At 43.5% G+C, this 27,197-nt stretch overlaps 1 protein-coding gene across 4 annotated transcripts in view; it reads left to right on the top strand.

Moving 5' to 3' along the window:
• Positions 1–27,197, top strand: part of Dscam (DS cell adhesion molecule) — a 611,935-nt gene that overhangs the window by 330,965 nt on the left and 253,773 nt on the right. For all 4 annotated transcript variants that reach the window (XM_052741323.1, XM_052741322.1, XM_052741324.1 and 1 more), the window contains 5 exons: positions 5,665–5,811; positions 9,701–9,979; positions 14,180–14,455; positions 19,497–19,793; positions 20,516–20,791. In XM_052741323.1, coding sequence (XP_052597283.1) covers positions 5,665–5,811; positions 9,701–9,979; positions 14,180–14,455; positions 19,497–19,793; positions 20,516–20,791 — 1,275 coding nt within the window. The remainder of the gene's footprint in view (positions 1–5,664; positions 5,812–9,700; positions 9,980–14,179; positions 14,456–19,496; positions 19,794–20,515; positions 20,792–27,197) is intronic.

Genomic DNA, 27,197 nt, shown 5'->3' with positions numbered 1-27,197 from the left:
GAAGAGAAGGACACTGAACCAGAGTCATATGTATGAACAACATTAATTCCCATCAATATATGATAAAGCTCAGCCTGGGTAAGGAGAGGTCTTGGGCACAGAGAATGTGAACAACACTGCTAAAAACTTAATGTAGGAGCTGAGACTAGGAGTATACAAAAGGAGGCATCTAGGGAGCGTGGGGCTCCAAGATTCTGAGGAGAGCAAGTGAAAGAAGGGGAGAGTTTCAGGCCTGATAGGAGAGGGAGGAATAGAGGAGAGTCTACAGGATATGGTCACAGTACAGTCCTTCATAGGTAGCACATATGACCTGGTGTGATGGGACTCCATCTTGACTCCTAGGGGTGACTTGATGTGGTAGAACTCCATCACAACATCTAGAGATGTCAATTCTCTGTCTTTATGATTGCAAAAATCCTGAATGTTGAGTGGGAAATGAGCTGGAGAAGCAGGCCTAGCACTGAGTATCTCTAGACACACATCATGCAGTGTAAAGCAGGCATGCAGATGGATCAAAAACTACTCTAGAGGGTGGAAAAGAGAGCCCTGCTATTGGCTGCACTATGACGGATGCAGAATAACTAATTTTCAGGACTCCTTGACATGTACCTCATGTTCAAATGGTACATATCATGTCTGACAGTTGAAGCAACATGACAATGACATCAGAAAGTCCCTGAGTTCCCACCACGATTCCTCTGGACAGATGCAAAGACTTCTGAAGACAGCTGTTGTGATAAAATTGCACTAAATAAATGGCTTAAATAACAGTTATATAATTCTTATTTCACAGTTTTGGAGGGTGTCTAATGAATCATTTATTGAACACTCCTTTCTGGCTTGTAGGTAGCTGCTTCCTCACTGTGTCTTCTCACCACAGAGAGGATGAGCTTGCTTTACTTCCTCTTCATATGAGGGCACAAACCCCATTTCAGGGCCCCACCCACATGCTCTCATATAACCTAATTACTTTCTCAAACCATTACCTCCAAGTACTATCACACAGTAGCTTAGAGTGTCTCTGTATGCAATTTAGATGGATATGCATTCAATGTCTAACAGATGTCTATGTGACTCTCCTGACCCACAGCCTGTCACTGGGATGTATGAAGATGTTCTTGGACATGTTATATCTTTCATTACCCCAGAAAACATAGCCAGGTCATATAAAACTGGCTCATGGGGTTGGCACACATTTCACCATGTTGACACCAAGAGATAGAAATACATACATATGTGAACTTAAACACATCCATTACACTATATACATACACATGTACATTCGTGGTGCTGAGGATCAAAAACCAGGACTTCATGCATACTAGGGCATCACTTTGCTGAGCTGTACTTGTGGTCAAATGGCAGAACTGTGGTATAAGTCTCTTCCATGTCATTTCTACGGTTAGACTTTTCTAGTGAGTTTGCCTCTTGTGATTGAAACCATAACAATGAACTCCTGTGAGACCCTATGTGCAGCGGCCCTGCTAAGTGAGACACCTTCTAGTAGTCACCCACCACCTTTAGGTCTTGCACTCAGCTCCCTCTTCTACAATGATCCCTGAGCCTTTGAGGGTGAGGGTGGCATACACATTCCCTTTAGGGCTGAGATTCTGTAGTCTCTTATTCTCTGTGCCCTGGAAAGTCGTGGTCTCAGTGTTAGTCACTATCTACTGAAAACAGAATTTTCTCAGATGATGGGCAAGATGTGTATTGATCTAAGGGAATAATGAGTCATTAGGAGTCAGTTTAATATTGTGTCCATGTAGCAGTACAATAAATAGTACTAGGTTCTTCCTATGATCTACCTAGCCATATGTCCTTGACCCTGATAAGATATCAGGTTTGGGTTTTGTTTGTGGTGTTGGGCTTAAATCCAATCAGAAAGTGGTTCAGTACTCCTGTGTTGTCTGTGCCACTGTTACACCAGTGAGCATGTCTTGCAAGGCCAATCATCGTGTATGAAACTCAAAACTCTCACAGAGCTAATAAGAATGGAGGTGAAAGTTATACGTTAAATAAAAAAAATCTTTAAAAAATGAACCATACCATGTTTGTGTCAGTGTTCATGGGGACAACTTGGATACAAATGTTGATCAGTGCCTATCAGATCAGAATGATCCTGTTTATTTTTACTTATTCTTATCAATAGTATTTTAGTTAACAAATCATAGTTGCACATATTTATGAGGCATAATCTTTTGTATGTATATGTGTACAAATTGTGAAATGATTAAAATGAGCTCATTTACATATATATCATATGCATAGCCTTCTTTATGATAAGCTGTTTGAAGCTTACCCTCTCATAGTTACTTCAGGATATATAATACCTTATGACCACCTGCTCTCACCTGGAAATTGAGGTGTCTGCCTGACATCTGTATCATCAGCCAACCTTCAATAGTAGAACTGATCTCCTGTCTGTCTTAGAAGAACAGACCAAAGTCTAGAGAGTTGAATGTCTTGAATGCCACCACATGGCAGGAAAGTGACAAGATAGCTTAGTGTTCATATCTATTGGATTCTGGACTCTGGGTTTTCTCTGCAACCCTAAGAGATCTCTCAAAGTAAAGAAGCTTGGTCCACCTCATACAATGGTGAAAAAAAGAACTTTCAAATTGATTATTTATTAGAAACTGATCCAAATTAGCCAAATAGAGTGAGCATATCAATTAATACTAGATAGCATACTGGCTGTAGTTAAACATTTAGACTGTTGTAAAGGAAACATACAAGCTTGGGGATAAATTCCAACTTCTTTTCTCCCATTCTTCGTATTTTTAATCCTAAGACTCAAGGCTGTTTAGGATAGAAGCTCCTTGATGATATGGCTGTTACGTATGCTACTTTGCATTCCTGGAGCTCAGATGGTTGTTAACTCAAGGGATGAGCATGCTGCTGGGCCCTCAGCTCAATACACACCAGCTTTTTGCAGCTCAGTTGTTAAACCTGAGGCTTTCTACTACCCATACTGCATTAAAACAGAGCTCTTGTGCATTTGCTGTTTTAATCTGTGCCTTTGGTGCAACTGGACCAGACCATGGCTTAGCTTCATTGTCCTGTGGGCTTTCCACCCCTCAGCACCACAAAAGGGAGGCACATGGATGTAGAACCCCCATCCTAAGGGGTCCCGCAGTGCCACTACTATGCAAATGTCCAGTTTCTGAGATAATCCTGTATCTCTAGATAGAAATACCCCCACCAACCCATTTGATACATCTAGGCAGACCAGCTGGACGAGGGCTTTGTCACAGACGTATTTTAGTGGCCCTAGAATAACGCTCACATTAAGTGACTGCAAGGTGGCTCAAGAACTCCCTACAGCCTGTTCAGAGTCATAACTGTACACCTGTTCCTTCACTCTGGACACTAAACACATCACACACATGTGAGGACAGGGATAGTGGTAACCCAAGCAACAGTAACAGGCAACAGTCAGAGAAGCAAGAAGCAGAAGAGCGATGGAGATCAGGTCCAGGGGCTTAGGCACTGAAGAGCTCAGGGACCACTTAGTATATGTTGAGAAGCCAGAGGTGTTTCTCAGACATCCCATGATACCAAGATAGTGCAGCCCAGCCATCACTGATGTTCACAGTGACAACCTCAAAGTCAAAGACCGCTCACTGCCATTATCCTGGTGACTTTGGTTTGCTGAGTGTCTGACATTCCAAAAATTAAAAACTATAGCTGAGAAATATTTCCATTAGAACTCTATAGTCTGTCCCTGTAACCTACACCAAAAAATAATGTTAACTGTAAAATTTGCCTTTGGGCAATTGTGTTACCAGGCAGTTCTCAAGAGTCAAGGTGTGTGTGTGTGTGTGTGTGTGTGTGTGTGTGTGTGTGTGTGTGTGTGTGTCTGTGTGTTTGTGTGTCTGTGTGTCTGTGTGTGTGAAGGGGTGCCATATTTTATTGCCTCTAATAATCCATGTTTGCATATTTGCTTATGTCAAAAGAAGTTTATAACCCATGTAAGAGTATGAACAAACCATCTTTACATGTGACTCAAGAGCCTCTGGTATAAAGCAGCAAGCAGGGTGCAGCAGAAAGCCAGGGAACAATAGAGGGGTCCTTGACACCATGGAGACAATGCATCACAGGGCTTTGCTCAGTTCCCATTGTCCCCTAAGGGTTCCACACACCTTGAAGTTGAGATGACCCAGAAGCCAGAGGCTTTCATGCTCTCTGATGATGAAAAGCCTCTATTCTTCTACCTTGTTTTCAGTTTTTAAATGTTGATCAATTTCAAGATGGAATTCAGTGAGTAGTGGCAAAGGAGAGGTCATCAAAGACGAACTAGGTCAGCTCCTTCTCCGTTCTCTAAACTTTTCAGAAAGTGTTCACAGCAATAGAAGATTCCAGTTCTCCTGAAATAATTTCCTATGAGTCTTCTTCATGTGCCATGTTAGCAGTGCAGTGGGAGCATGCCCAGGACCAGTGCAGCACTGGTCCTGCCACCATGGACTCACTCCTCCCCTGCTAAAGAGCCGTCACAGATGGCCATCCACGTATGTCTTCCCAGATGATGGCCTGCCAATTCTCAGGGAAATGTTCCATGCTCAGAAGATGACAGAATCTGCATGTTTCCTCTTTGTCCTCTTGTCTGTCATTGCACTTCAAAAGAAGGGGTTATTGGAGCATTATACAACCATGTAAAATATGTTGGAAAAGAAAACATGTTTCTGTTCTGCACAGTGTATATCAATAAGAGGTACTTGTAGTACTTGCCGTACAATGACACACAACAGAAGGTAAAAGATTTCTTGTTGCTTTCTTTTGAAGAAAATAAAGCAAAATTGTCTAGACAGTATGTACATAATATAATAAAGAAAACATCCCAGCTTACTCTGATTGAAAAGCTGAAACAGACTGGACCCTTAAGGAAATACATAACAGCTTTTAATCATTGTGAGAAGAGTCTTTGAGTGAATAAATAATTCTCAGAGGACTTTGTTGATGTGGTCAAGTTTTTTTCAATTTACTTTTAATTTTTTTCTACTAATTCTTTAAGAATCTCAAACAATGTATTTTGATCATACTCCTCCCACCTCCAAATCCTCCCAGATCCAATCATTTTCCTACCCACCAAACTTTGTGTTCTATTATACTTTTCAAACTTCAAATCCAATTTGTGCTGCCCGTACATCCTTGGATGTATGGTCTTCCCCTACAAAGTGATTGAGTTACAAGGGGCTGCCCTCTTAAAGAAAACTGACCCTCCCTCTCCCAGCCAGTCGCCAGTAGCTCCTCAGTTGGAAGCGGGACTTTGTGCCCAGCTCCCCCTCTGTGCTGGGATTTGGTCTGGTTTGAGCTTGACCAGGTTTTATTCATGCTGTCACAGCTTTCCTGCATCTGCCCTGCTACATCCAGAGATACTGTTTCCTTGTAGCCATCCAGTGCCTCTGGCTCTTACAGGATGCCCCCTCTTCTGCAAGACCCCTCAGCTATCAGGGAGGGGTGAGGAGTATGTGTTTCTTTTACGGATGAACATCCTGAAGTCTCATTCTCTGCCCCTTGTCTTGTGGGCCTCTGTGTTAACCATGTCTACTGCGGAATGAAGCTTTTCTGATGAGGGCGGAGAGACACACTAATCTACAGGTGCTAAGCTGTTAGGGGTCTGTTTCTACCCCGTTTTCACAAAGCCCTTGTTTCTCTCTGTTTCAGGATCTAGATTTCTCATCACATCCACGGGAGCCTTGTATATTAAAGATGTACAGAACGAAGATGGACTGTACAACTACCGCTGCATCACGCGGCACAGATACACGGGGGAGACAAGACAAAGTAACAGCGCGAGACTGTTCGTATCAGGTGAGAGCGTGCTCCCAGGGCTGCCGCTTTCTTTGTGCTACCCCTCTGTTAGTTCTTGATGTCTTATCCCAAACGGAAGGATTTGTAACTAAGTGGAAACCTGCAGCTTTTGCCTCGACATATTTTATAGGTCACAAGTGTCTTTTAAGCCAGCATCCACATAGCAATACAAACACAAATATTCCAACTCATTTCACAGTTTAGGAGGCTGTACCTTCTTTTGACTGAAATGATTTTCAGTTTTGGAAGGCGTGTTCTGTGCCCTTGTCTTACATATTTATATGTTTTTGTTTTTCGTTGAGGGACACAGCCAGCCCCAGCCTGCTTCCAGGCGTACTAGTCACAAAGGCCCTGCTGGGACAAAGCTCTTTTCAGGACTTTGAAGAGTTCTTTTCAGGTCAGCCACCTAGGCACTCAGAGGCTGCTGTGGACATGGTCATGGCTACTCCTTAAGTAGGCATCAGAACATGGTGTCAGCCCTACTTTTTTCAGGTACAGGAGTCAGGAGAGCATAGAGATTTACACCAAGATTTTTAAGGAAAGCTTGGAAAGCCAGACAGTGTGTAGTGTGGTCAGATTCCCTGCAGAAGCACCTGAGCAGACCACGCCTGAAGGTGGGAAGGTGACGCTCCCATTGCAGTGAGTCTCCAGAGTGTCGGAGATGCCAGGAATGTGGGAGATCTTCCTAGGGAAGCTGCAGGTGCTGGGTTGAACTGGCCCCAGAAGGAAGTCATGTGTGATGCAGGAGGCCAAGGCTACAGCAGCAGAGTTGTGCAAGGCTATTTGAGCTCTCGCCTTGGATACAGGCCAGAGAACCACAGGATTTGGTGTTTACCATACTGGAATTTGGAGGGGTTTTGGTCCTGTCTTAACTTGCTAGTCTCTGTCTTCCGCTTTTGAGGTACAATGCTTACAGAGGCTCACAGTGAAGACATTGCCTTCAGTTTCTGGAGAAGCACTGAACATTTGAACCATGTTGGGGCTGTGAGACTTAGGGAGACTCTTAAAGTTGCACTAAATTCATCTTGTATTGTGGGATGGCCATGAGCCTCTGAGGTCCAGGAGCAGAATGTTGTAGTTTTCAGAAGTCAACTGTAGGCTTATGTTTTGGACACTTGTTCCCTGGGATATAGGAGGGAAATGTTTAAGAGGTGGATCTCGGGAGGCTGAAGTAGGGCACTAAGGTCTCAGGCCTGGCCTTTGCAGTCAGAGCCTGCCTCATCTTCCAGTCTACTCTCCATTTCCTGTTCTGCGGTGGTGTGAAAAGGTGCCACTGTGCACTCTACAGCTGTGTACCCCCAGACTGAAATCCTTCTGTCACCTAAGCCAGGATGAGCCTTGCCCTCTGTTCCGTGCAGTCTGGAATGGCTTATGACCGTGGTGCTTTGTGTTTTGAATTGTGAGTTTGATACTCAGGTAGCAAGCAAAAGTAAAAGAAAAAACAAGAGGTGAGTAGAGAGAAGCAGAAGATAGCAATTAAGCATCAAAGCAGATGCTCACACCCAGCAGGCATGACTAGAGTGGTCTGATGGAGAGCACAGACAAAGGTATATTAAACCAGGGGTGTATAAACACGCAGCAAAAAGTCTAGTAGGGAAACCCTCTTTGGTTAGTTGGCTCTAGCTCCTAGTTGAGAGAGTTCTAGGGATAGCAGAATGCCTCCTCTAACAAGGCTTCCGGGGGAAAGAGCAAATAGCAATAGATAAAGATGACGTCATTAGATTGGGTACTCACATCATTCAGCAGAAGCCAACTGGGAAAGTTGAGGCATCAGCTGGAGTTGTTATTGAGCTTTCTCTCCATGGCCGAGCTTCCCATGCCTGAACGTCTGGCTTCTCATTCCCACTGCAGGCACTTTTATATTATGGGATAAGTAATAGTGACCTAGGTTGGAAGTAGTTTGCCTTCTATCTGTTCTCAGTGGTGCAATGATTAATACCCTTGGCTGTTTGCTGTTTTGTCCTTCCCACATTCCAGAGCCAGGGGCCAGGCTGACTCAGGACAGTGAGACTTGGGGGATACTTGAAATAAACATGCTGGAATCTGGAACAGGAAAGACTGCAGCTTCTCTCCCAGTGCTCAGGGTCCCCTTACTTTCTCCTTTTATTTAGTCTTTCTGGGACTTTTTCATGAGCTTCGTAAGTCCTGTAAGTTTCATGAACTTCCTGAATCTTGGAAGCATCCCACCTCCCTCCTGAAGGAAATATTTCAATTCTGAGGTAATAGGTACACAAAACAGGGGAGTTGTCCCCTCTTCCCTAATCACCTTTCTGTCTCTAGGGTCAAACTTTGTGGGTGCTTGTTCTAGACTCCGGGACTTCAAGGCCTAGACATACCATGACCAGGGTGGGAGAGAATGTGTAGGACATGATCGGAATGGGGTTTGTAGCTAAGAGTAAAGAAGGTGGCAGGGTTTCCTTAGGGGCAGAGTGGGGGAAGTAAGTTGTTTTTCAGGATAAGCTGGTTTTGATACTGTCGGGGAAGGATATTGGGGACACAGTACATTGTCTATTTTTGTAACTGCTGGGTGTCTGGGGTTAGGGTCAGCTGCTTTCTTTTGCCATCTTTGGAAACTGTACACCTAGATGATTTCTTGGAACTTTGAGCCCAGCCAGGGCCTCGGTTGTTAGGAGAGGGAATATTTTCTTTTACCGGCCTTTCTAAGTGAGATGGAATTTCACTACTGCCTGATCTGCTGTTGGCTATTGATAGATACCTGTTGTCACTTAGTATTTTTTCCTTTTGATAAACATCTCTTCACTTTTAAATTGATTATTATTTGGATTTTAAAAATACTTCAAGTGGTTTTTGTTTGTTTGTTCGTTTTCCGTAGTTCCTTATCTATGCTGGACATTGATCCTTTGTCAGATGAATAGTTGGCAAGTATTTTCTTCCAGATAGAAAGAGTGTAGAGAAATAAGAACTCTCTCCCCTCCTGCTGTGAGAATGTAAATTAGTGTGCCCACCACAGAGAACAACATGGGAAGTCTTTGCAAAGCTAAAATCAGATTTGCTGTGTGATCCAGCTTTCCCATTATTGTGCATATAGACCCAAAGGAAACGACATTGGCATGTGACAGAGATCCTGGCATGGCCACATTGATCTAGAACTTTCTATATTAGCTTAGATGTGAAATAAACTTCAGCCATTAACAGATTTAAAAGAGACAAGGAAAATGTGGCGTACACATCATGGTGTGCTTGAGCTGTGCAGAGAAATGAAACCTCATTACTTGCCGCTCATGAACAAAAGTGGGGATGTGAAGTGAAGTAAAACCAGCCAGGCAGGGAAAGACAAGTACCTTGTGTTCCCATCCATATGTCACTCTTACACAACACAGTCAAACTGAACTAGACTAGTGATTACTAGAAGATGGAAAGAGGCCTGGATTTGATCAATACCAACTGCATACATGTATTGAAATATTATACCAAATGCCCAATATATGTACAGTTAATACTGCTAACCAAAAGTAAATAAGTCTAAAACATCTAAAAATGAATAAAGAAATATTGTACTAAACCCCTTTATCTTGTGAAATGAATTTTGCTAATTTAACAGCTCTCTTTGCCATTGTTGAGAGGAGCTGTGTGACATGTTCCATTATCACAAGATAACCCCCTTCTTGGCTGCACTGACAACTCCTGTCAGAGCACGCTGACTCCGCGTATTTTCTACAAAGCAAGAATCATCAGCCAGAGCTCTGACAAGGGTTCAGGCTTTTGTGAGTTATGAACAGGATAGATCTGTCTGTCTGTCTGATTTAGAGATCTGTGGCCACAGTGGACAGGAGGTACAGGAATGCTGTGTGAAAGCCCATGTGTGGTTCTCAGTGGTCGCACATACTCCCCATCCTTGGCCTTTGATAGTTTCATTTGTCTTCTGCAGACCCAGCGAACTCAGCCCCATCCATCCTGGATGGGTTTGATCACCGCAAAGCCATGGCGGGGCAGCGTGTGGAGCTGCCTTGCAAAGCGCTTGGGCACCCCGAGCCAGACTACCGCTGGCTGAAGGACAACATGCCCCTGGAACTTTCTGGGAGGTTCCAGAAGACAGTGACGGGGCTGCTCATTGAGAACAGCCGCCCCTCAGACTCAGGCAGCTATGTGTGTGAAGTATCCAACCGATACGGCACGGCCAAGGTGATAGGCCGCCTGTACGTGAAACGTAAGTTGGACAGTTGGAAGGTAACTGGAAAAGGTGGCACTAGCCACATGGTTGGTGTCAGACAGAAGCTAATCTTCATCTTTCCCCACAGCCTTCTTCTGACCTTACAGCATTTGACCTACATCCATGGTACCTGCCTGGCAGATGGAAAATTGCCCTCATGGTTACACAGCCTGGTTTTGAACTCAGAATTGTCTGATGACCACGCCTTGAGGTTTTCATGAGGCCACAGAATGGCTGCCTTCCCAAGAAAATACCACCTAGCTGTCATTCACAATGGCCAATTCTGAAAACAGACAAGGGGGAGGGTGGGGTTGGTGGCTCAGTGATGGAAGTCAGGCAAATGGTTTTTCTTAGCCTCTTTCTAGAAGTTACTTTAAATTTCTCAAGGGGACTACTATCAGTAGAAATGCAGGTTCTAAATTATGCAGACACTAGACTTGGGCACAGTTTCTTTCCCTTTCTTTCCTTTTACATTTATTTGTTTTGTGTGTGCTGGGGTAGTAGTCACATGCCATAGCTCATGTGTGGATGTAAGAACTGATCCTCTCCTTTCATCCTTTGGGTCCTAGAGCTCAAACTCTGATGGTGAAGCTTGGCAGCAAGCAGCTTCACCTTATGAGCCATCTTATTGGCCCTGTACTATTGTGTAGAGAATGTTCTTTTCATCTTTTCCAAGGTCCCTCTTCACTCCATCCTGGCCATGGCCTTGAGGAATGTGCAGCAGATGCTGATGGCCTGTTGGGAAGCAAGGAGGTGTAGCTGTGGCCTGCACTCTGACCTAGTCAGACATCTTCAAATTTACTAATATAGAAACCAAAACAAAGTGAACTAGCCAGCTTCACACGCTCAGAAGGGTGCAACAAAACCACAGCTAGATAAGATGTTCCTTTCTTGACAAAAACCCTGCAATTATCTTTAAAATGTATTTTTGAACTGGAGAAATTGAGCTAAGCAGGGTGAACCCTTAAGACAGAGGTGCTGTGTTAGCATGTGTTAGCATGTTTTTTTTTTCTCCAACCCAGCACCTAAGTATGGGATCAACCATAGGTAGCCCGCATGCCTTCGTGGTACCTTAGGTAAACGTGTTTAAATCAGAGATTTGAATGACTACCTGGAACCAGCTGTGCTTTCAAAGTCAAAAAGCTCAGGCTAAGGCTGGGTGGTAGTGGGAGAGTATTCCCTCACAGCTGTCTTTTCCTCTTGGAAGAGCTGTGTCTCATCTCAATGAAACAGTTTGGTATCAGACAGCCACCAGAGCTGAGACAATAGACTCCAAATGCTCCCCTGCCAATGCAGTTCTCTGTGGTTCTATCCTGAAGTAACTTTGTATCTTGGGTAGTGTCCAGGGCATCTCAGTGAAACTCTGGTCATGTGCCCTATTTTTTGCTTTAATATATCTTGATGAATCTAAATTCCTTCCTTCAAATCGTTAGATAATCCCTTTGTGTCAGAGTGCAAGTGACCTTGCTTATGCTACACTCTCAGTGTGGACCTATTCTCTAATCTCAGGAGTCCAAAACCTCCCATCTTCCCTCCTCTAGCATAAAGCATCATCCTAAGACATGCTCCCCTCCTGTCCTCAGCTCTGACTTGCTTCCTCTCTCTCTAAAGACATTTACCACTCACTATGTTTTCAAAGGTATCGGTGCAAAATTATAGATTCCTTCTGTGTTGGCTTTTGTAATTACAGTCCTCTGCCACATCCAGAGAAATCCTGTGCACCTTTTTACCATTCTCTCCTTCCTCTGGATGGCTCATTCAGCCTGTGGAATATCACATCTTCCCTCCTGACTCTCTGATCTTGATGGAAAGCACTCTATTGGGTTCTGGGTCCATGAGTATGGCTGGCTCCTTCTTAAGTGACAGATAAATGTAGATACAAGCTTTATGCAAGATGCTCAGCTGACATTTCAACAGAATGGTATACAAGGCCAGAATGGAGTCACCACAAACTCTGCTTCCCAAATAGCCCTTCTTGTTAGGAACATCTTCCTCTCTCACTCCCATAGGAAAGGTTTAAGTCTTGTGTCTCCTCAAGGCTTTGTTTCATTGTCCCAGTCAGGCCAAGTCCTGGGCACTGATTCTTCTCAGGTGCAGTCTGAACCGCTATGAGGCTGACTGTAAGATCTATCTCCACTCCACTATTATAATACCTCCTTGATGACTACCTTCCTCCACCCCAGTGTCCAACATCATGTGACCCATCAATTCTCCTGAAGATAGTTGATGGTGCCATCTACTTAGTCAACAGTCTTCAATGACCATTTGTTTGTTTGTAATACAGGGGTTTGGACTCAGGCTTTTTCCAATGATCTTCCTCCCAACCTTGCTACTAAATCTTATTTTTTGAGGCAGGATTTCACTAAATTGATTAGGTTAGTCTTGAACTTGTCATCTTTCCACAGCCTCCTGAGTATCTGGGATTACATGGTATTACATTATTCCGTGGGGTTGGGGCAACAACTCAACAGTTATGAGCAGTAGCAGGTCTTACTGAGGCCCTGGGTTTGATTCCAAGCACACATGGCAGCTCACAACCATCAGTAATTTCAGTTCCAAGGGCTCCAGTGCCCTTGTCTGGCCCCCAGAGGCACGAGGTGTGCTTGTGGTATACTGACATACAAGCAGACAAGACATCCATCCGTATGCATTAAAAAGTGTTCCAAAATCTTGAGGCCCCTTATAAAGGTGTCTCAAATGGCCTTTGCAGTTTGCCTCCCACATTTATACTTGTAAGAGTTTCTGTTGCATCCAGACTGAATCAGACACTGGCATACCTGTGCTCCATGCTCTAATCTCTGCTATCCCCATTCTCTGAAACCCCCTTCCTGCTCTCTGGGCCAGTTCTTGATATCTGAGGATTTCCTGGTCCTTGCTGTGCATCTGATATGTCACTCTGCTTGGCTGTAACACTCATTCTGTTTGCTTGGTCAATCCTTTGACCTTGACCTTGAGAGCTGAAGATTTATACTCTAAAAGGGTGAGACTTTGGGGGAAAAAGGTAGATGAGGCTTATTGACTCTATTCACATGTCTTGTGGATTTGGTTAAGACATGTCAACCCCTTGAGTAACTCTTTCTTCTCCTGGCAGTGAGGATGACAAAGTTCTGTAGGGACGGCTTATGAGGAATATCTAGTTGTTTTTGGCACATGCTAATTATACCACAGAAAAGCTGCTCATATGTGTCTCACCTGTGAGTGTAAACCTTGGCACTTGCTAAAATGATGTCTTGTAGCTTAAGTTTTCCTGCCTGGCCCACAGTCAGGACAAATCTCTATCACCTGCCAGTCCCGCAGCCCCTCAGACCCAACCAAGTAAACACAGAGACTTATATTGCTTACAAACTATATGGCCGTGGCAGGCTTCTTGCTAACTGTTCTTACAGCTTAAATTAATCCATTTCCATTAATCTATACCTTGCCACATGGCTCGTGGCTTACCGGCATCTTCATATGCTGCTTGTCATCCTGGCGGCTGGCAGTGTCTCTCTGACTCAGCCTTTCACTTCCCAGCTTTATTCTCCTCCTTGTCCCGCCTACACTTCCTGCCTAGCCAATGGCCAATCAGTGTTTTATTTATTGACTAATTAGCAACACATTTGCCATACAGAACATCCCACAGCAATGTCTAGATGTTCTTCCCTTCAGGTAGGTTTATAGAGTTGGTAACAGGAATTTTAAAGATGGGAATTCCATCTTGGCTCCTGTGAGTGAGCCATACATTAAAGCAAAGCACTTAAGGTCACACATCTGAACCCAGTCCTTTTCTTGGTAGCCATGTGTCACTGGCCCAAATGTGGGAATGGGACAAAGCCACCAGCAGGGTTTATATTTTCATACTCACGAACCTGTTGGTAAGTAGCATGCTACATTTCTTAGTATATGTGGGTCAAAACTATCACATGTGCTCTGAGGAAGAAGTGTGCCCACCAGTGTGCTATTTGATATATATGAAGAAAGAGGCCCAGAAAAAAAGAGCAAGGAGGGTCTATCCAAGCAAAGCACTACCCCAAATAACACTGATGTGTTCCCCCAACATAGCACTAACATGGGAACCCCCAAGTAACTGATGTGGAATCCAAATGAAGTACTCTGGCAGTTACACCTTGGCCTCAACAACAGCCCAGTGTATTATTTAAGCAGTGTCAATATCTAGTGATGTTTTACCTTCTTTCTCTCTCTTATCTAACTCCCCAGAGCCACTGAAAGCAACCATCAGTCCCAGGAAGGTTAAAAGCAGTGTGGGCAGCCAGGTCTCCTTGTCCTGCAGCGTGACAGGAAACGAGGACCAGGAACTCTCCTGGTATCGAAATGGTGAAATCCTCAATCCTGGGAAAAATGTGAGGATCACAGGACTGAACCATGCAAACCTTATCATGGATCACATGGTCAAGAGTGACGGGGGTGCCTACCAGTGCTTTGTGCGCAATGATAAGCTGTCTGCTCAAGACTATGTCCAGGTGGTCCTTGAAGGTCAGTGCGCAGCATTGGAGGGTGCACTCCAAACAGAATCCAGGGGAGCATGGGATGGAGAGAGAGCCTTGCAGGCCCACCAAATGGGAGAAGACAGGCCACACTACCTGTCTCTCCATCTATTGACTCTGACCTCACTAGATCAGGCAAGGGGGAGAGAGTGTTCCGATAAGGGAGGATGGCACAGTGTTGGGTGAGAAGTGTGATCTGGAGCTGTATGAATGCTTCCCACTGATGTTTGAAGTTACTTGCCAAAAGATCAACATTTGAAACTAGAGCCTTGGGTTCTATTGCCAGTTCATTTTCTAGATACGTAGTTTCAGTACTACCTTGTTTGGGGGCTGTGGGATGCATAAATAGAGTGTTTGTTCGGGGTCTACCTGATAGCTACATTGTGGGATGTTTAGGGACATTTATGGCCTCAACTCTCTTGATGCCAATAGTTCCTCCTCCAAGTTGTGACCACACACACACACACACACACACACACACACACACACACACACACAAATGTCTCCAGATATGAGAAAGTCTCTCCTGCGCTGTGGGGCATGGACAGGACTATCCCACACTTAAGAAGTTAGTGTCAGTAATAACCTCAATTTCAGCAGGACGTTTGTTTGGATGCCATTGTCTCTAGCCTGGTCAATATGTCCCCAGACTTAGTTGTGAGGAATGTGTAAGGAATTGCCTTGGGGTAGAATAACACGGACTCTGTTTGCTTTTCTTAATTGGTTACTGAGTACTTAAATCTTCAAGCTCATCCATCATCCAGAGAATGGAGCTGTGACAGGTGACATTTAAGCAAGGCACATATTTATCACCAGATAATTGAAACGGCTCCTGTCTATGTATTTGTGTGTCTTGATGGGAATTGTATCATTAGCTATCATTTAAAATCCATCCATTATCAATTGGTGAAAGTGATGGAATTACTGTTCTATAGCCCAAGGTTAGAATAAGTAAAACCCATTATCACATGTGAGAAAGTTTAAATCTGCCTGATACGAAGAGAATAGTTCCATTATTGCGCCTTTAGCCTCAGCTACTTTGTAAGGAGCGGCAAGCTTAGCAATGATGATGCAAGCATTACTGCAGACCGTGAGGTTTGTAAAGTAGGGGTGAAATGACTTGAAGGCACAGCCCTTGTGTTAAATGCCTGACACCACTTCGCACATAGTAATTAAGAGCGGAAAAGTAATCAATTTGCATGGAGCTGGAGCTGCTAGTCAGGATGCACCCTGGTCCTCCCAGAGTCACTGTTTTTAGCTTCTCTGAGAAAGAAAAAGAAGAGATTACCTGTCTAGGTCCCGTTACCTTGGTAACTGTCTCAAGTAACTAAGAAAACCTAAAGAGCATATTGATCACCCACAATGATGTCAAAAGGGTTCCTGTTATCAGAGTGACAGCTAGGCAGATCACAAAGACACTCGGGTCTCACTGGGAAAATAATGTCTGCCTTCATCTTCACAAGGCCAGTCACTGTAAGAGAAAGCGGAGGTGGTCTGCCGAGAACACTCCCCAACTTATTTATCTCAAGTCATTTTCTGTTCAAGATGAGAAGATTCATCTCATTTTTCTCTCTTCTGAAAGGTGGTAGGGCTAATGTCACAAAAGAAAGAATGCATATCTAGAATCTGATGCACAGCTGTGCCTGACCAGTCATTCTCTCGGGCAGCTCCCATGGTTCCCATTATAAGAGCTGGATTAACATAAAATTATAATAATCTCAGCATACAGTGGACTCTCCATGACTGTGGATGGAGTAAAAAGTCTAAGAGACTTTGCCAGGAGGCTGAATTCCCTGGAACCTGTAATGGTGGGTTTGTGGTTAAACAAGGAAAACAAGAGATAAAGTGGTTCATGCTCTGGGAGTGAAGAAACAGCATCTATAAGGCAAGCTTTCATGCACATGAAAAAATGAAAAAAATGGCATTTGGAAAGGGCAGAGAACATGCAGAGAAGTGAGAAAACCCCAGAGCGAACAGAGTGATGGACTGGTCACTGGGAGGAAGGGACAGGGACAGACTGACAGCAGCACCGACTCGACTTTGAGGACACCTCAAGTCCAGTGGTGCAGAAACTAGAAGCAAAGCCAAGTGCCCAAGCCTGCAGAGCTAAGAAGGGCGGGCACCTCCATGGGAGAGTGGAGCAGAAGGTACGGGAAGGAAAGATACAGAAGAAAACCCCACATCTCCACGTAGTCACCTTAGAAAACTTGGTTGTCACATGGACTGCAGTGTGGATGGAAATCTAATTCTACAACTCAAAGACACTAGAGATAGTAAAAAGAAAATAACACCGATTCACAAAACAAAACCAAAGCAGACAACAGAAAAAGACTTAGGGCTACCCACAAATTAGGATTAGTGAACCAAGTATATCATTAATTGAAATATATTTGATGACTTAAAGGAAAACAAAAAGTCTATAAAGAATGAACATGTAAGAAAAACCAGCACTTGGGAGGCTAAGGCAGGAAGGTCATGAGTTTGGAGCCAACCTGGCTACATAGTGAGACCTTATTAAATATATAAAATTTATATATATATATATATATACATATACATACATATATATATTAGATAGATAGATAGATAGATAGATAGATAGATAGATAGATAGATAATAGATCTCTATATATATAATGAATTTTACGTTGACATAGAAAAGTAGGGATCTTATAGTGGGAAGTTGATTTACAGTGTGAATATAAGAGGCTAAAAGACTAAAAACTGCACAAGCTTGGAAAAATAACCAAGCTGCAGGATTCCTCCCACTAGTTCTGAAGCCTCACTATGGAGCATGGTAGATGTGATCTTGAGATGTGTCCACACATGGGTAGTCAACTGAATTTCACAAGGATACAGATATTCACTAGATAAAGGAAATATTTGCAACAGTCATGTGCATATATAAATGTGAATAAACAACTCAACCAACATCTAGAACTTACATAAAATTAATTTGATATATATTTTAGACTTGAATGTATAATATTAAACCACAAATGTGTTAAAGGAATACAGAACTGTTCCTAATTTAGAGACAGCACACAGAAATGCAAAAGACAGAAGTATAAAGGGGTCCACCTGGGAGAAACTATTTCAGACTCACACACTACCAGGTATTCTGTACATTGTATGTTTGTCTGACATGTGTGATTTGTAAAGGACACCTGACAAATAGATCCTTTTAAATCAACAAATATTTACTTGTATTCTTTATATAATTTAGAAGTCAGGGCTGGAAAGATGGCTCAGCTGTTCAGAGCACTGACTGCTCTGGGAGAGGACCCAGGCTCCCAGCACCCACATGGTGATTCACCACAGCCTGTAACCCCAGTTCCTGAGGACTTGACACTTTCTTCTAGCCTCTGAGGACACTATACACATGTGATATACATATATGCATGTAGGCAAATATTCATACACGTAGAATAGAATGAAAAACCTAAAAAAAATTAATCTAAATAAATTCTTTTTAAAACATCTACAGGCTGGGCAGTGGTAGCTCACACCTTTAATCCCAGCACTTGGGACGCACAGGCACGCAGATCTCTGTGAGTTCAAGGCCAGTCTGGTCTACAGACTGAGTTCCAGGACAGGCTCAAAAGCTACCCAGAGAAACCCTGTCTTGAAAAACCAAAACAAAACAAAACAAAATCTACAAATCCAAAACTGAAAGTCACTCTGATAGCCAAACTAGTGGAAACGCATGAACTGTGAACCAATGGCTGAGGAGCCCCCATGGAACTGGACCGGGCCCTCTGGATAAGTCGGACAGTTGATTAGCTTGAACTGTTTGGGAGGCCCCCAGGCAGTGGAGCTGGGACCTGTCCTTGGTGCATGGGCTGGCTTTTTGGAGGCTGGGGCCTATGCTGGGACACTTTGCTCAGCCTTGGTGCAGGGAGGAGGGGACTGTACCTGCCTGGGCTGAGTCTACCAGGCTGGACTGACTACCCAGGGGAGACCTTGCTTGCAGGAGGTGGGGATGGGGGATGGATTGGGGGGGAGGGCTGGGCGTGGGAGGAGGGAGGACGGGGGAATCCGTGGCTGTTTTGTGAAATTAAGTTAATTATAAAATAAAAATATAAAAAAATAAAAAAATGAGTAGAAAATTTGAGTGACACCTCAAAAAAAACACAAAAATGATGAATAAATGCTAAAAAAAAAAACCATAATTTTGGCTAGCAAACATGAAGTCCTAGGTTCAATCTCCAGGTTCAAACACAACCAATCAGTCTACCAAACAACCCAAAATGTCCCTATGCTATGTCTGGCAGAAATGGACAAGTACTTAAATATGAGGAAATATAAGACAAACTCAATACTTGTAACTGACATCAAAAATATTCTTCTAAATTTTTCAAGTCAAGAAATAAAACATTCCAGAATATTCTAGATTCCAGGGAATTAAAGAGACATAGATGTAAATATAATATGTAATGCTGATGGTACTGGGAAAGAATTTTTTTTTAGCATTTCAAAGTTCTTTTCTCATCACCGAACATAGAAGTAAAATGTCTGTGTCCCGAAGGTGCTAGGCTACCTACCAGCACACAGGAGAAACACATTTGTCTGAGGGCCTCCTCCAACCACGAATACTTGAGCTGGAAAGAAGAAGTAAAGATTTAGGAACCCCCGTGCGGAGAAATGCAATGTATAAGAGGATAAGGCTAAGAGCATTTCTCCCAGTATCTTTTTTATTCTAAACTATGGGCAATCTCTGCAAACACTGAGGGAACAATAGAGAAAGCAGCTTTGGAGTGTGCAGAATCCTCATCTGTGGCTTCAGGTGGGCACACGCATGCTTTGAACTTCAGTCATGGGATCTCTCATCATTTATCTCATTCTGGTAAGGCCATCAGGAAAGGGATGTTACCTCCCAGGCACTCTTTCCTTGGAAACTGGCTTTTCCCTGCAGCCGGGCCCCTTGGGAAGGTGCTGACCAACTACTCATCCCAAGCAATCAACAATGAACTTGGCAGCAGTTTACAGTGGGTATGTGCTACTTCCTTTCTCGTTTTGTTTCCCTGCAGATGGAACTCCCAAAATCATTTCTGCCTTTAGCGAGAAAGTGGTGAGCCCTGCAGAGCCGGTGTCCCTCGTGTGCAATGTGAAGGGGACACCCTTACCCACGGTCACCTGGACCCTGGATGATGACCCCATCCTCAAGGGCAGTGGCCACCGCATCAGCCAAATGATCACATCTGAGGGGAACGTGGTCAGCTACCTGAACATCTCCAGCTCCCAGGTCCGGGACGGGGGTGTCTACCGCTGCACCGCCAACAACTCGGCCGGAGTCGTCCTGTACCAGGCTCGAATAAACGTAAGAGGTGCTTGTCAAATCAGCTCCTCGAACAAACACACACAACTCATTGTAGCAGGGACGGGGTGCTGCATGCTCTGGGCTGAGCCTTGCAATGCGCGATGGAGGAGCGGTCCCTCCTTCTCCCTGCCCTCTCCTCCCTACTCAGGAATGGCGCTGATGGGCCGGTGTTGAAAATGGCATTTTGGTCTCTGTAGTCAGCTTGTCTACTTTCTGTCCTCTTACACCTATCCACTTGATCCTTCCTTTCCTGGTTTATGCTCTGCATGCCCTTTTCTCTTTCCTTTTCTCCCGTCTCATGACATCCATGGTAAGCCTTCACATCCACAGTACCTAACTCACATCCATAGCGCAGCGGCGGCATAACCTCCATCTTCATTATCCTCCTGACAGAGTCAATCAGTGGCTGTCAGCATTTTCACCAGAAGAGCATGGCGGTGCAGTGTAGACTAGTTACTTTTTATTAGTTAAACTGCCTTTTATCTTGTAATTCAAAATATTTTCATAGAAGTAGCTGATGAGAAGATTTCAGCATTCATTGACTCATTTGAGAGTAGTAAAAGGGGGAAAAGTATTTTTAGTAGAAAATGCCAAATGCCGAGAAACTGAGACAAAAAAGGGTGTGCTTACATAAAAATAATTGGTTTTCACCAAAGGAAAAGTGTACCCATTTCCTTCCATGAGATGTGCCCTTAAATTATTTTCAAGAGTTTCCTTGTGTCTCTCCAGGGCCTGCAAGCATCAGACCGATGAAAAACATCACTGCAATAGCCGGGCGGGACACATACATTCACTGCCGTGTGATTGGCTATCCATATTACTCCATCAAGTGGTACAAGAACGCTAATCTGCTTCCTTTCAACCACCGCCAGGTGGCCTTTGAAAACAATGGGACTCTGAAACTCTCAGATGTACAGAAAGAAGTTGATGAGGGGGAATATACCTGTAACGTGCTGGTACAGCCACAACTCTCCACGAGCCAGAGTGTCCACGTGACAGTGAAAGGTAACCCTGTCCCCCTGCCTGTCCCACACAGCTCCTTCCTAAGCCTCGCTTTGTGATGAGACTAGCTCTTAGGGTGGGGCCATCTCAGAATCTGAGTAGAGTTGGGTAGCCATGAAGACTGACAGATGAAGGTGTGTTTAACAGTTGTCTATATGATCCTGGATCCTCACAGGATATGAACTCAGTGCCATTTTCTCTGAAGGTGAGGTTGTGGCTTTGTCGTTTCCAGAAGACGTGTTATTGACTGGGCCTTCTAGCTTTCTATCAGATCATTTTTAGAACATGTGTCTGTCTTCCTCTGAAGACACCATCAGCAAGCTCTTTAAATCTCCATGGCAAAAGACTTTTTTATGGTGGACAAGTTACTCACCTTGAGTGAACAAAAAGAGAAGAGCCAAGTATCCCTAGGGCTCATGTGAGGACCCATGGCTAGCAGCTCCCCAGACAGTCTTTCTGACTAAATTAGCCGTTACATCATGTCATATACTGTCCTGGCTTCCAACAGTCAGGGTAGTCTCTGCAGTTTCTGCAATACTAAGTCCTCTGCCCACAAGCGATGAAGCGTCAGGTCCACCAAGGACTTGCAGCAGATGTTTGAGGGGCCCCTCCTTTTCTTCCCACGCCAGTTCCCTCCACCAAGGAGAAAGTCAAGGTTTGCATCAGTGTAAATACTTTACAAGCAGTACACCATGAAGAAGGTTCTGATGTGTTTTAAAACAGCGTGCATATGGTGTGAGCACCCTCCAGCCACACTGAGCTGCCTCCCTGAGCTGTCAGGCTTCTCCCAGGATGCTAGGAACTGTCTTTTAGTATCCCAGTAGCAAAGATGCATAAATTTCACATGGATATCCCCAACCTCCTTTTCTTCAAAATATATCAGATTTACTTTTATTCTTAGGAACATCTATAGACACATGTACTCACACAAAATGATCCTTCATTATAAAAATATGTGATATGTTGTGTAATAGATACTTGTAGTATTTTGAATCCTTCTTAAATTGCTTCATACCTTAATTTTTCCTAAAATAATTATAAATCCTTGATAAAAACAGAGTAGCACTTGATGAAAGCAAGGTCCTCTTCTGTGCTACTCAGTCCTTCATCACTTATGAAGTATCTGGCCGTGCTGGGTACCAGACCTGAGCACTGGATATAATAGTGACTGAGAACATGAGCTTTCCATCAAGGAGCTCTTCTCTTCCAGAGAGGCAGTCATCAAACAAACACAAAAGATAAATACATAATCCATAAAACACCTGAGTGTGTGCATGACTGTGCAGAAAACTAAATCACAGCAGTAGTATAAGGGTATGTTGCCATGGAGACATGGGAGCCATGTCACTGAATGTTTTCACTTCGCTTTCTTAAGGTACATCACACCCTCAGATGAGGGTTTCACCCACACATCATCTCCTGATTGGCTCAACATTTGCAGATGACTGGCTCACTGAGATGTGAGGCTCTTTTGAATGTTAGCACAATTTGTTGTATGACATCAAAATATCACATTATTAATATCACATGATCTCATAGGCATTGACACTTGAGGTTTGTTATTTGTGACATCATCAACTGTGATTCCAGGAGTTGACAACCTCCAGCCTCTCTCTTCCAACAGAGTCTGCCAAATACGTAAGTCTGCATGGCTATCATTTTAGGGAGCCATTCTAGGCAGAAAACAGTTGGAATTTCATGAGCAAAGCAGCTAGTTATTTGAACTCACACAGGCCACAGTACTTTCCTTACAGATGGCTGTCCTCTCATGCTGCTTAGAACTCTGGCCATTTTTCCATCGAGCAATCAAATAAAACCAACTGAGACCCAGAAATAAACACCCCCGGAGTACATGGTGGGAAACCCTTGATGATCACGGCTGTGTCTCAGTGCCACCGCCATAGTTGATGCTGAGACCCCAGTGTCTCATCTACTACACTGTGACAGCAACAGTGCAAATGCCCACAGAGAGGCAGGCAGGTGACATCTCAGCATTATAGTGAAAGAGCCTTTTTACTTCTTGTGAACCCCCTCACATGTGCAGATTCCCCAGAAATCTCTAAGCTATATTTAAAATAACTTAAAATGTAGCTAGCCTTAATTACCCATTCTTATGGTTGAATTCTAATGATCAGCTACAATGAAGGATACAACAAATGAACTTGTGTCTGTTCTTCCCATTGGTCTTTGTGGGCTAGCAAGATTGTTCCTTCAAGAGCACCTGATGGAAACATGACCACTTAGATATAAATTGGTATAAATATGTTAGTACTAAATTTTGGAGATGACACAAATTTAAGCAAGGACCAATTGAACAATTAACTTTTAGTCTTAAAGCTTGCTGGACCATCATAAATTGATATGCTAATATAAATCCTGTTAATTGTCATAAACCAACTCAAAATATCTTAGGCCTAAAGAATAATATACCTGGTCTTATAACCAATATGCATGATTTCAGAAAAGGACTTAACCAAGCAGCCTTGTGTTTAGGGGTTTCTATGAAGCATGTATAATGCAGTACAAAATTATCAATTCTAGTATGAGGATATCTAGAGGAAACTGTTATCATATGCTACATTTCAATATAGTACCCTTTTGGGCAGTGACTATTGGCAGGCAGACATGGCTAGATTTTCAAATTTGCCGTGTTTAAGGATGTGGTCATTGAAGGGTCTTGGAGAGAGTGAAATGCTGGAGTGCAGGTGTGTGCAGCAGTATAATCACTGAGTATAGACAGAGCAAAGGTCGAGGATTCTCCTGGCAGGCTGGAGGAAGCAGAGCAGCCACCCTGATTGCAGAAGATGAAGAACTTAATGGGACCATGCCCAGGGTAGAAGGCCATTTCATAGGGGATATGGCAGGCCAGGATTTGGTGTGTGAGGACCTGGGCTGCTTCTCTGAATTGGGAAGAGCTTGACAATGATTTTTGGACAGAGAAGCCAAAACCTGAATTGGATTTAGAACAGGCAAGGACATTTGTGAGTCCAGGGCTGAGAACAGAAGAGGCCATACAATGCAAAGGCTGAGTCATGAGGAGGAGGGCAGCAATGTGGACCAGAAACATGCATTCGAGGTGGATGATAGATTCAAATTCCACATGGTCACGGTGGATCCAATGTGAGTGTGACAGAATGAAAGACACAAGGTAACTCAGATTTTAGTGTGAAAAGTGGGAGAAAAAAAGGCCTTCCATCTACAGAATAAGCAAAGGATTTGGGGAAAACAGTCTGAGAGAAGAAATTATACCAGTTGCAGATGTGCTGAGGTTGAAACATTCCACAAATGCGTACATTGAGTAGGGAGGAATAGTCGGTAGACTCTCCACAATTGTGGGTTCCTCATCTTCAGATCAGCAAACTGATCATTGAAAACCATGAGAATAGGAAGAAGCAAAGTGCTAGAGAGGCCCACAGAAATCCACAAAGATACCCACACAACAGACTGCTGGCAATGGTCGAGAGACAGCCCGAACTGACCTACTTTGGTGATGGGATGGCCAAACACCCTAATTGTCATGATAGAAACCTCATCCAACTACTGAGGGATCTGGATGCAGAGATCCATGACTAGGCCCTGGGTGGATCTCTGGGAGTCCAATTAGCAAGAATGAGGAGGGTTTATATGAGCGAGAATTGTTGAGACCAAGGTTGGATAAAGCACAGGGACAAATAGCCAAATGAATGGAAACACATGAACTATGAACCAGTGGCTGAGGGGTCCCCACTGGATCAGGCCCTCTGAATGGGTGAGACAGTTGATTGGCTTGATCTGTTTGGGAGGCATCCAGGCAGTGGGACCGGGTCCTGTGCTCATTGCATGAGTTGGCTGTTTGAAACCTGGGGCCTATGCAGGGTCGCTTGGCTCGGCCTGGGAGGAGGGGACTGGACCTACCTGAACTGAGTCTACCAGGTTGATCTCAGTCTGTGGGGAAGGCTTTGCCCTGGAGGAGATGGGAATGGGGGGGGGCTGGGGGGAAGGTGAGGGGGACGGCAGGGGGGAGAACAAGGGAATCCGTGGCTGATATGTAGAACTGAATTGTATTGCAAAATAAAAAAATAAATAAATAAATAAACAATAGATCTAAAAAAAAAAAGAAAACCAAGGGTTGGGGAGATGTCACAAGTGTGAGGACCTGAGTTTGATCTCCAGAACCCACATTAAAAAAATAAATCGGACATGACATATATTTGTAATCCTAGCACTGACTATTGAGACAGAGACAGGAGGGCCACTGAGGTTTGCTGGCCAGTCAGCCTAGCTAAATCAGTGAACTGAATGTCAGACTATCTCAACAAATAAAGTGGGGAGCAAAAGAGGAAGATATTGGATATTGACGTTGAGCCTTTTTACATACACACACACACACACACACACACACACACACCACTTGAAAATACTTTAGAAATTTCCCCAAAGCAAATCTTATGCTTACTAAACATTCTGTCCAAGTCTGATGTGAATGCTGTGTGTGCACACCTCACAGTAGCTTTACACCCTGCCCCAGGTGCCATCTCTTTGTAGAACTTTCTTGTCATTATTCCTTAAACAATAATATATGGCAACTGCTCCTTTACTTGGGTATTACGGGTTATCTAGAAATGATTGAGAGAGATAATCCGGCTATAAGCCCATATGAGACCATTTCACAGAAGAGACTTCAGCTCTCTCAGGTCTTGGGAACCAAGGGATACAGAGAGACAGCTATGAGTGACAGGAGCATTCAGGAATCCAGCATGCAGACTGAAATGCATCAGCCAGTAGACGATGTGTGTTGCTGTAGCCAGGATGTGACAAGATAAGCCATCCCTCATGCAGGCTGACAATCTGATCAACCCCTTGGGCAGATTCACATAAAGACCTGTCTGTCAACCATATGAGGTCAAAGTCCAATAATGACTGTGACATTTAAATTGACCCTTTTAAATTCCCTACATCAGTGTGTCTTCCTCAACCTTCTTAGGGAAAGCACAGGATCCCGAACTAAAATGTTACACTTATGATTTATAGTTTGAATTCCTGACGCTGTTAACTGAAGGAATAGAATGGTGAAGCTAGGCAAGTCTGCAGAGATGCTTCATCTAGATCTTGGGTCATGATTCCAGTTTTTTCATCTGTTGCTCCTTCATGATCCCTACTGTACTAGGACCCACCTTCTCAGAGCAGCCTCTTAAGACTAGAGATTTAATATCTATGGACTCTCATGTTCATTACAACCAGAAAAAATAGAGCTCTCTCTGTTCCCTGTGAGTGGCACCTGGAGAGGTCACTCTGCTGATATCCAAGGCTGTTTATGTCACTCACTAAAAGCTGCCCAATAAGAAAAGCCCTTGCACAGGGCAATCTCTTAGAAAATAAACTGTACTGTAGAGTCAGATTTAAGTTTCAAAGCTTTGACTTAGCTTAAACTTATTCCCAGCTAACTCTTCAAACTTAGATTAACCTGTAATAATCTACATTCTGCTATGTGGCTCATTACCTTCTTTCCATACTGTATATCCGACTTGCTCCACATCTCACTGGTGAATCCCATCTCTCTTCCTCCCTCCATTCTTATCTCTTTCTAGAAGTCCTACCTATTCTCTCCTGCATAGCTATTGGCTGTTCAGCTATTTTATTAAACTAATCATAAGGTGCCTTGGCAGAGACACATCTTCACAGTGTACAAAAAGATTAGCCCACAACATTTCCCCCTTTTGTCTAAATGAAAAGGAAAGGTTTTAACTCTAACACAGTAAAACTGTATGTACAATAAGAAAAATTATCAGGTAGGAATTATATTCACAATGTCCAGTCTATTTGTATTTGGCAACTTTGGAGAAAGTTGTTGAGTCCAAAGTTTTATACCTAAACCATTTTCTATTGTAACTTGTATTACCAGCCTAAAAATATCATTTTAGACCTTAAAATATTTTCTTAGATAAACAACTCAAGCTCTTATGTCTCTCAACCTTTATAAACTTTACATCTCTTTTGTGAGTCTTTTTTTAATTTGATACAGAGAAAATTGTAAAACTAGAACTATCTAGTCTTCAACCCCCATCAAAGACCCAAGAAGAATAAAATATTACCTGAGTAAACATAAAGTGCAGAACAAATGACTTCAAAAACTATAGAAATGACAGAGACAGCTGCTGCCTGAACAGTCACCCAGGTACCTCTGCAATGTTGGAGCATCATCTTTGGCCTACAGGCCTAGAATATCCAACAGACTTTTCTGTAAAGCAAGAATTTTGAAGGACTGGCCTATCTTGTCTTGGCAAAGATTGGTAATTGTAGATGTAACAGTCTTATTAAATAAGAAACACAGAGCCAAATACAGAGTTAAAAGCCCAAGAACAGTAGCTAAAAGCTGATACTAAAAACCCCTGTCTTCTTTTGTGTCCTGCTTATCCAATTTGGACAGCAT

This window comes from Peromyscus californicus, unplaced genomic scaffold (assembly GCF_007827085.1).
Source record: "Peromyscus californicus insignis strain IS unplaced genomic scaffold, ASM782708v3 Scaffold_16__1_contigs__length_79575227, whole genome shotgun sequence".
Lineage (NCBI taxonomy): Eukaryota > Metazoa > Chordata > Mammalia > Rodentia > Cricetidae > Peromyscus > Peromyscus californicus.
Note: the sequence above shows the minus strand (reverse complement) of the source record. Positions and strands in the feature narration are given on the sequence as shown.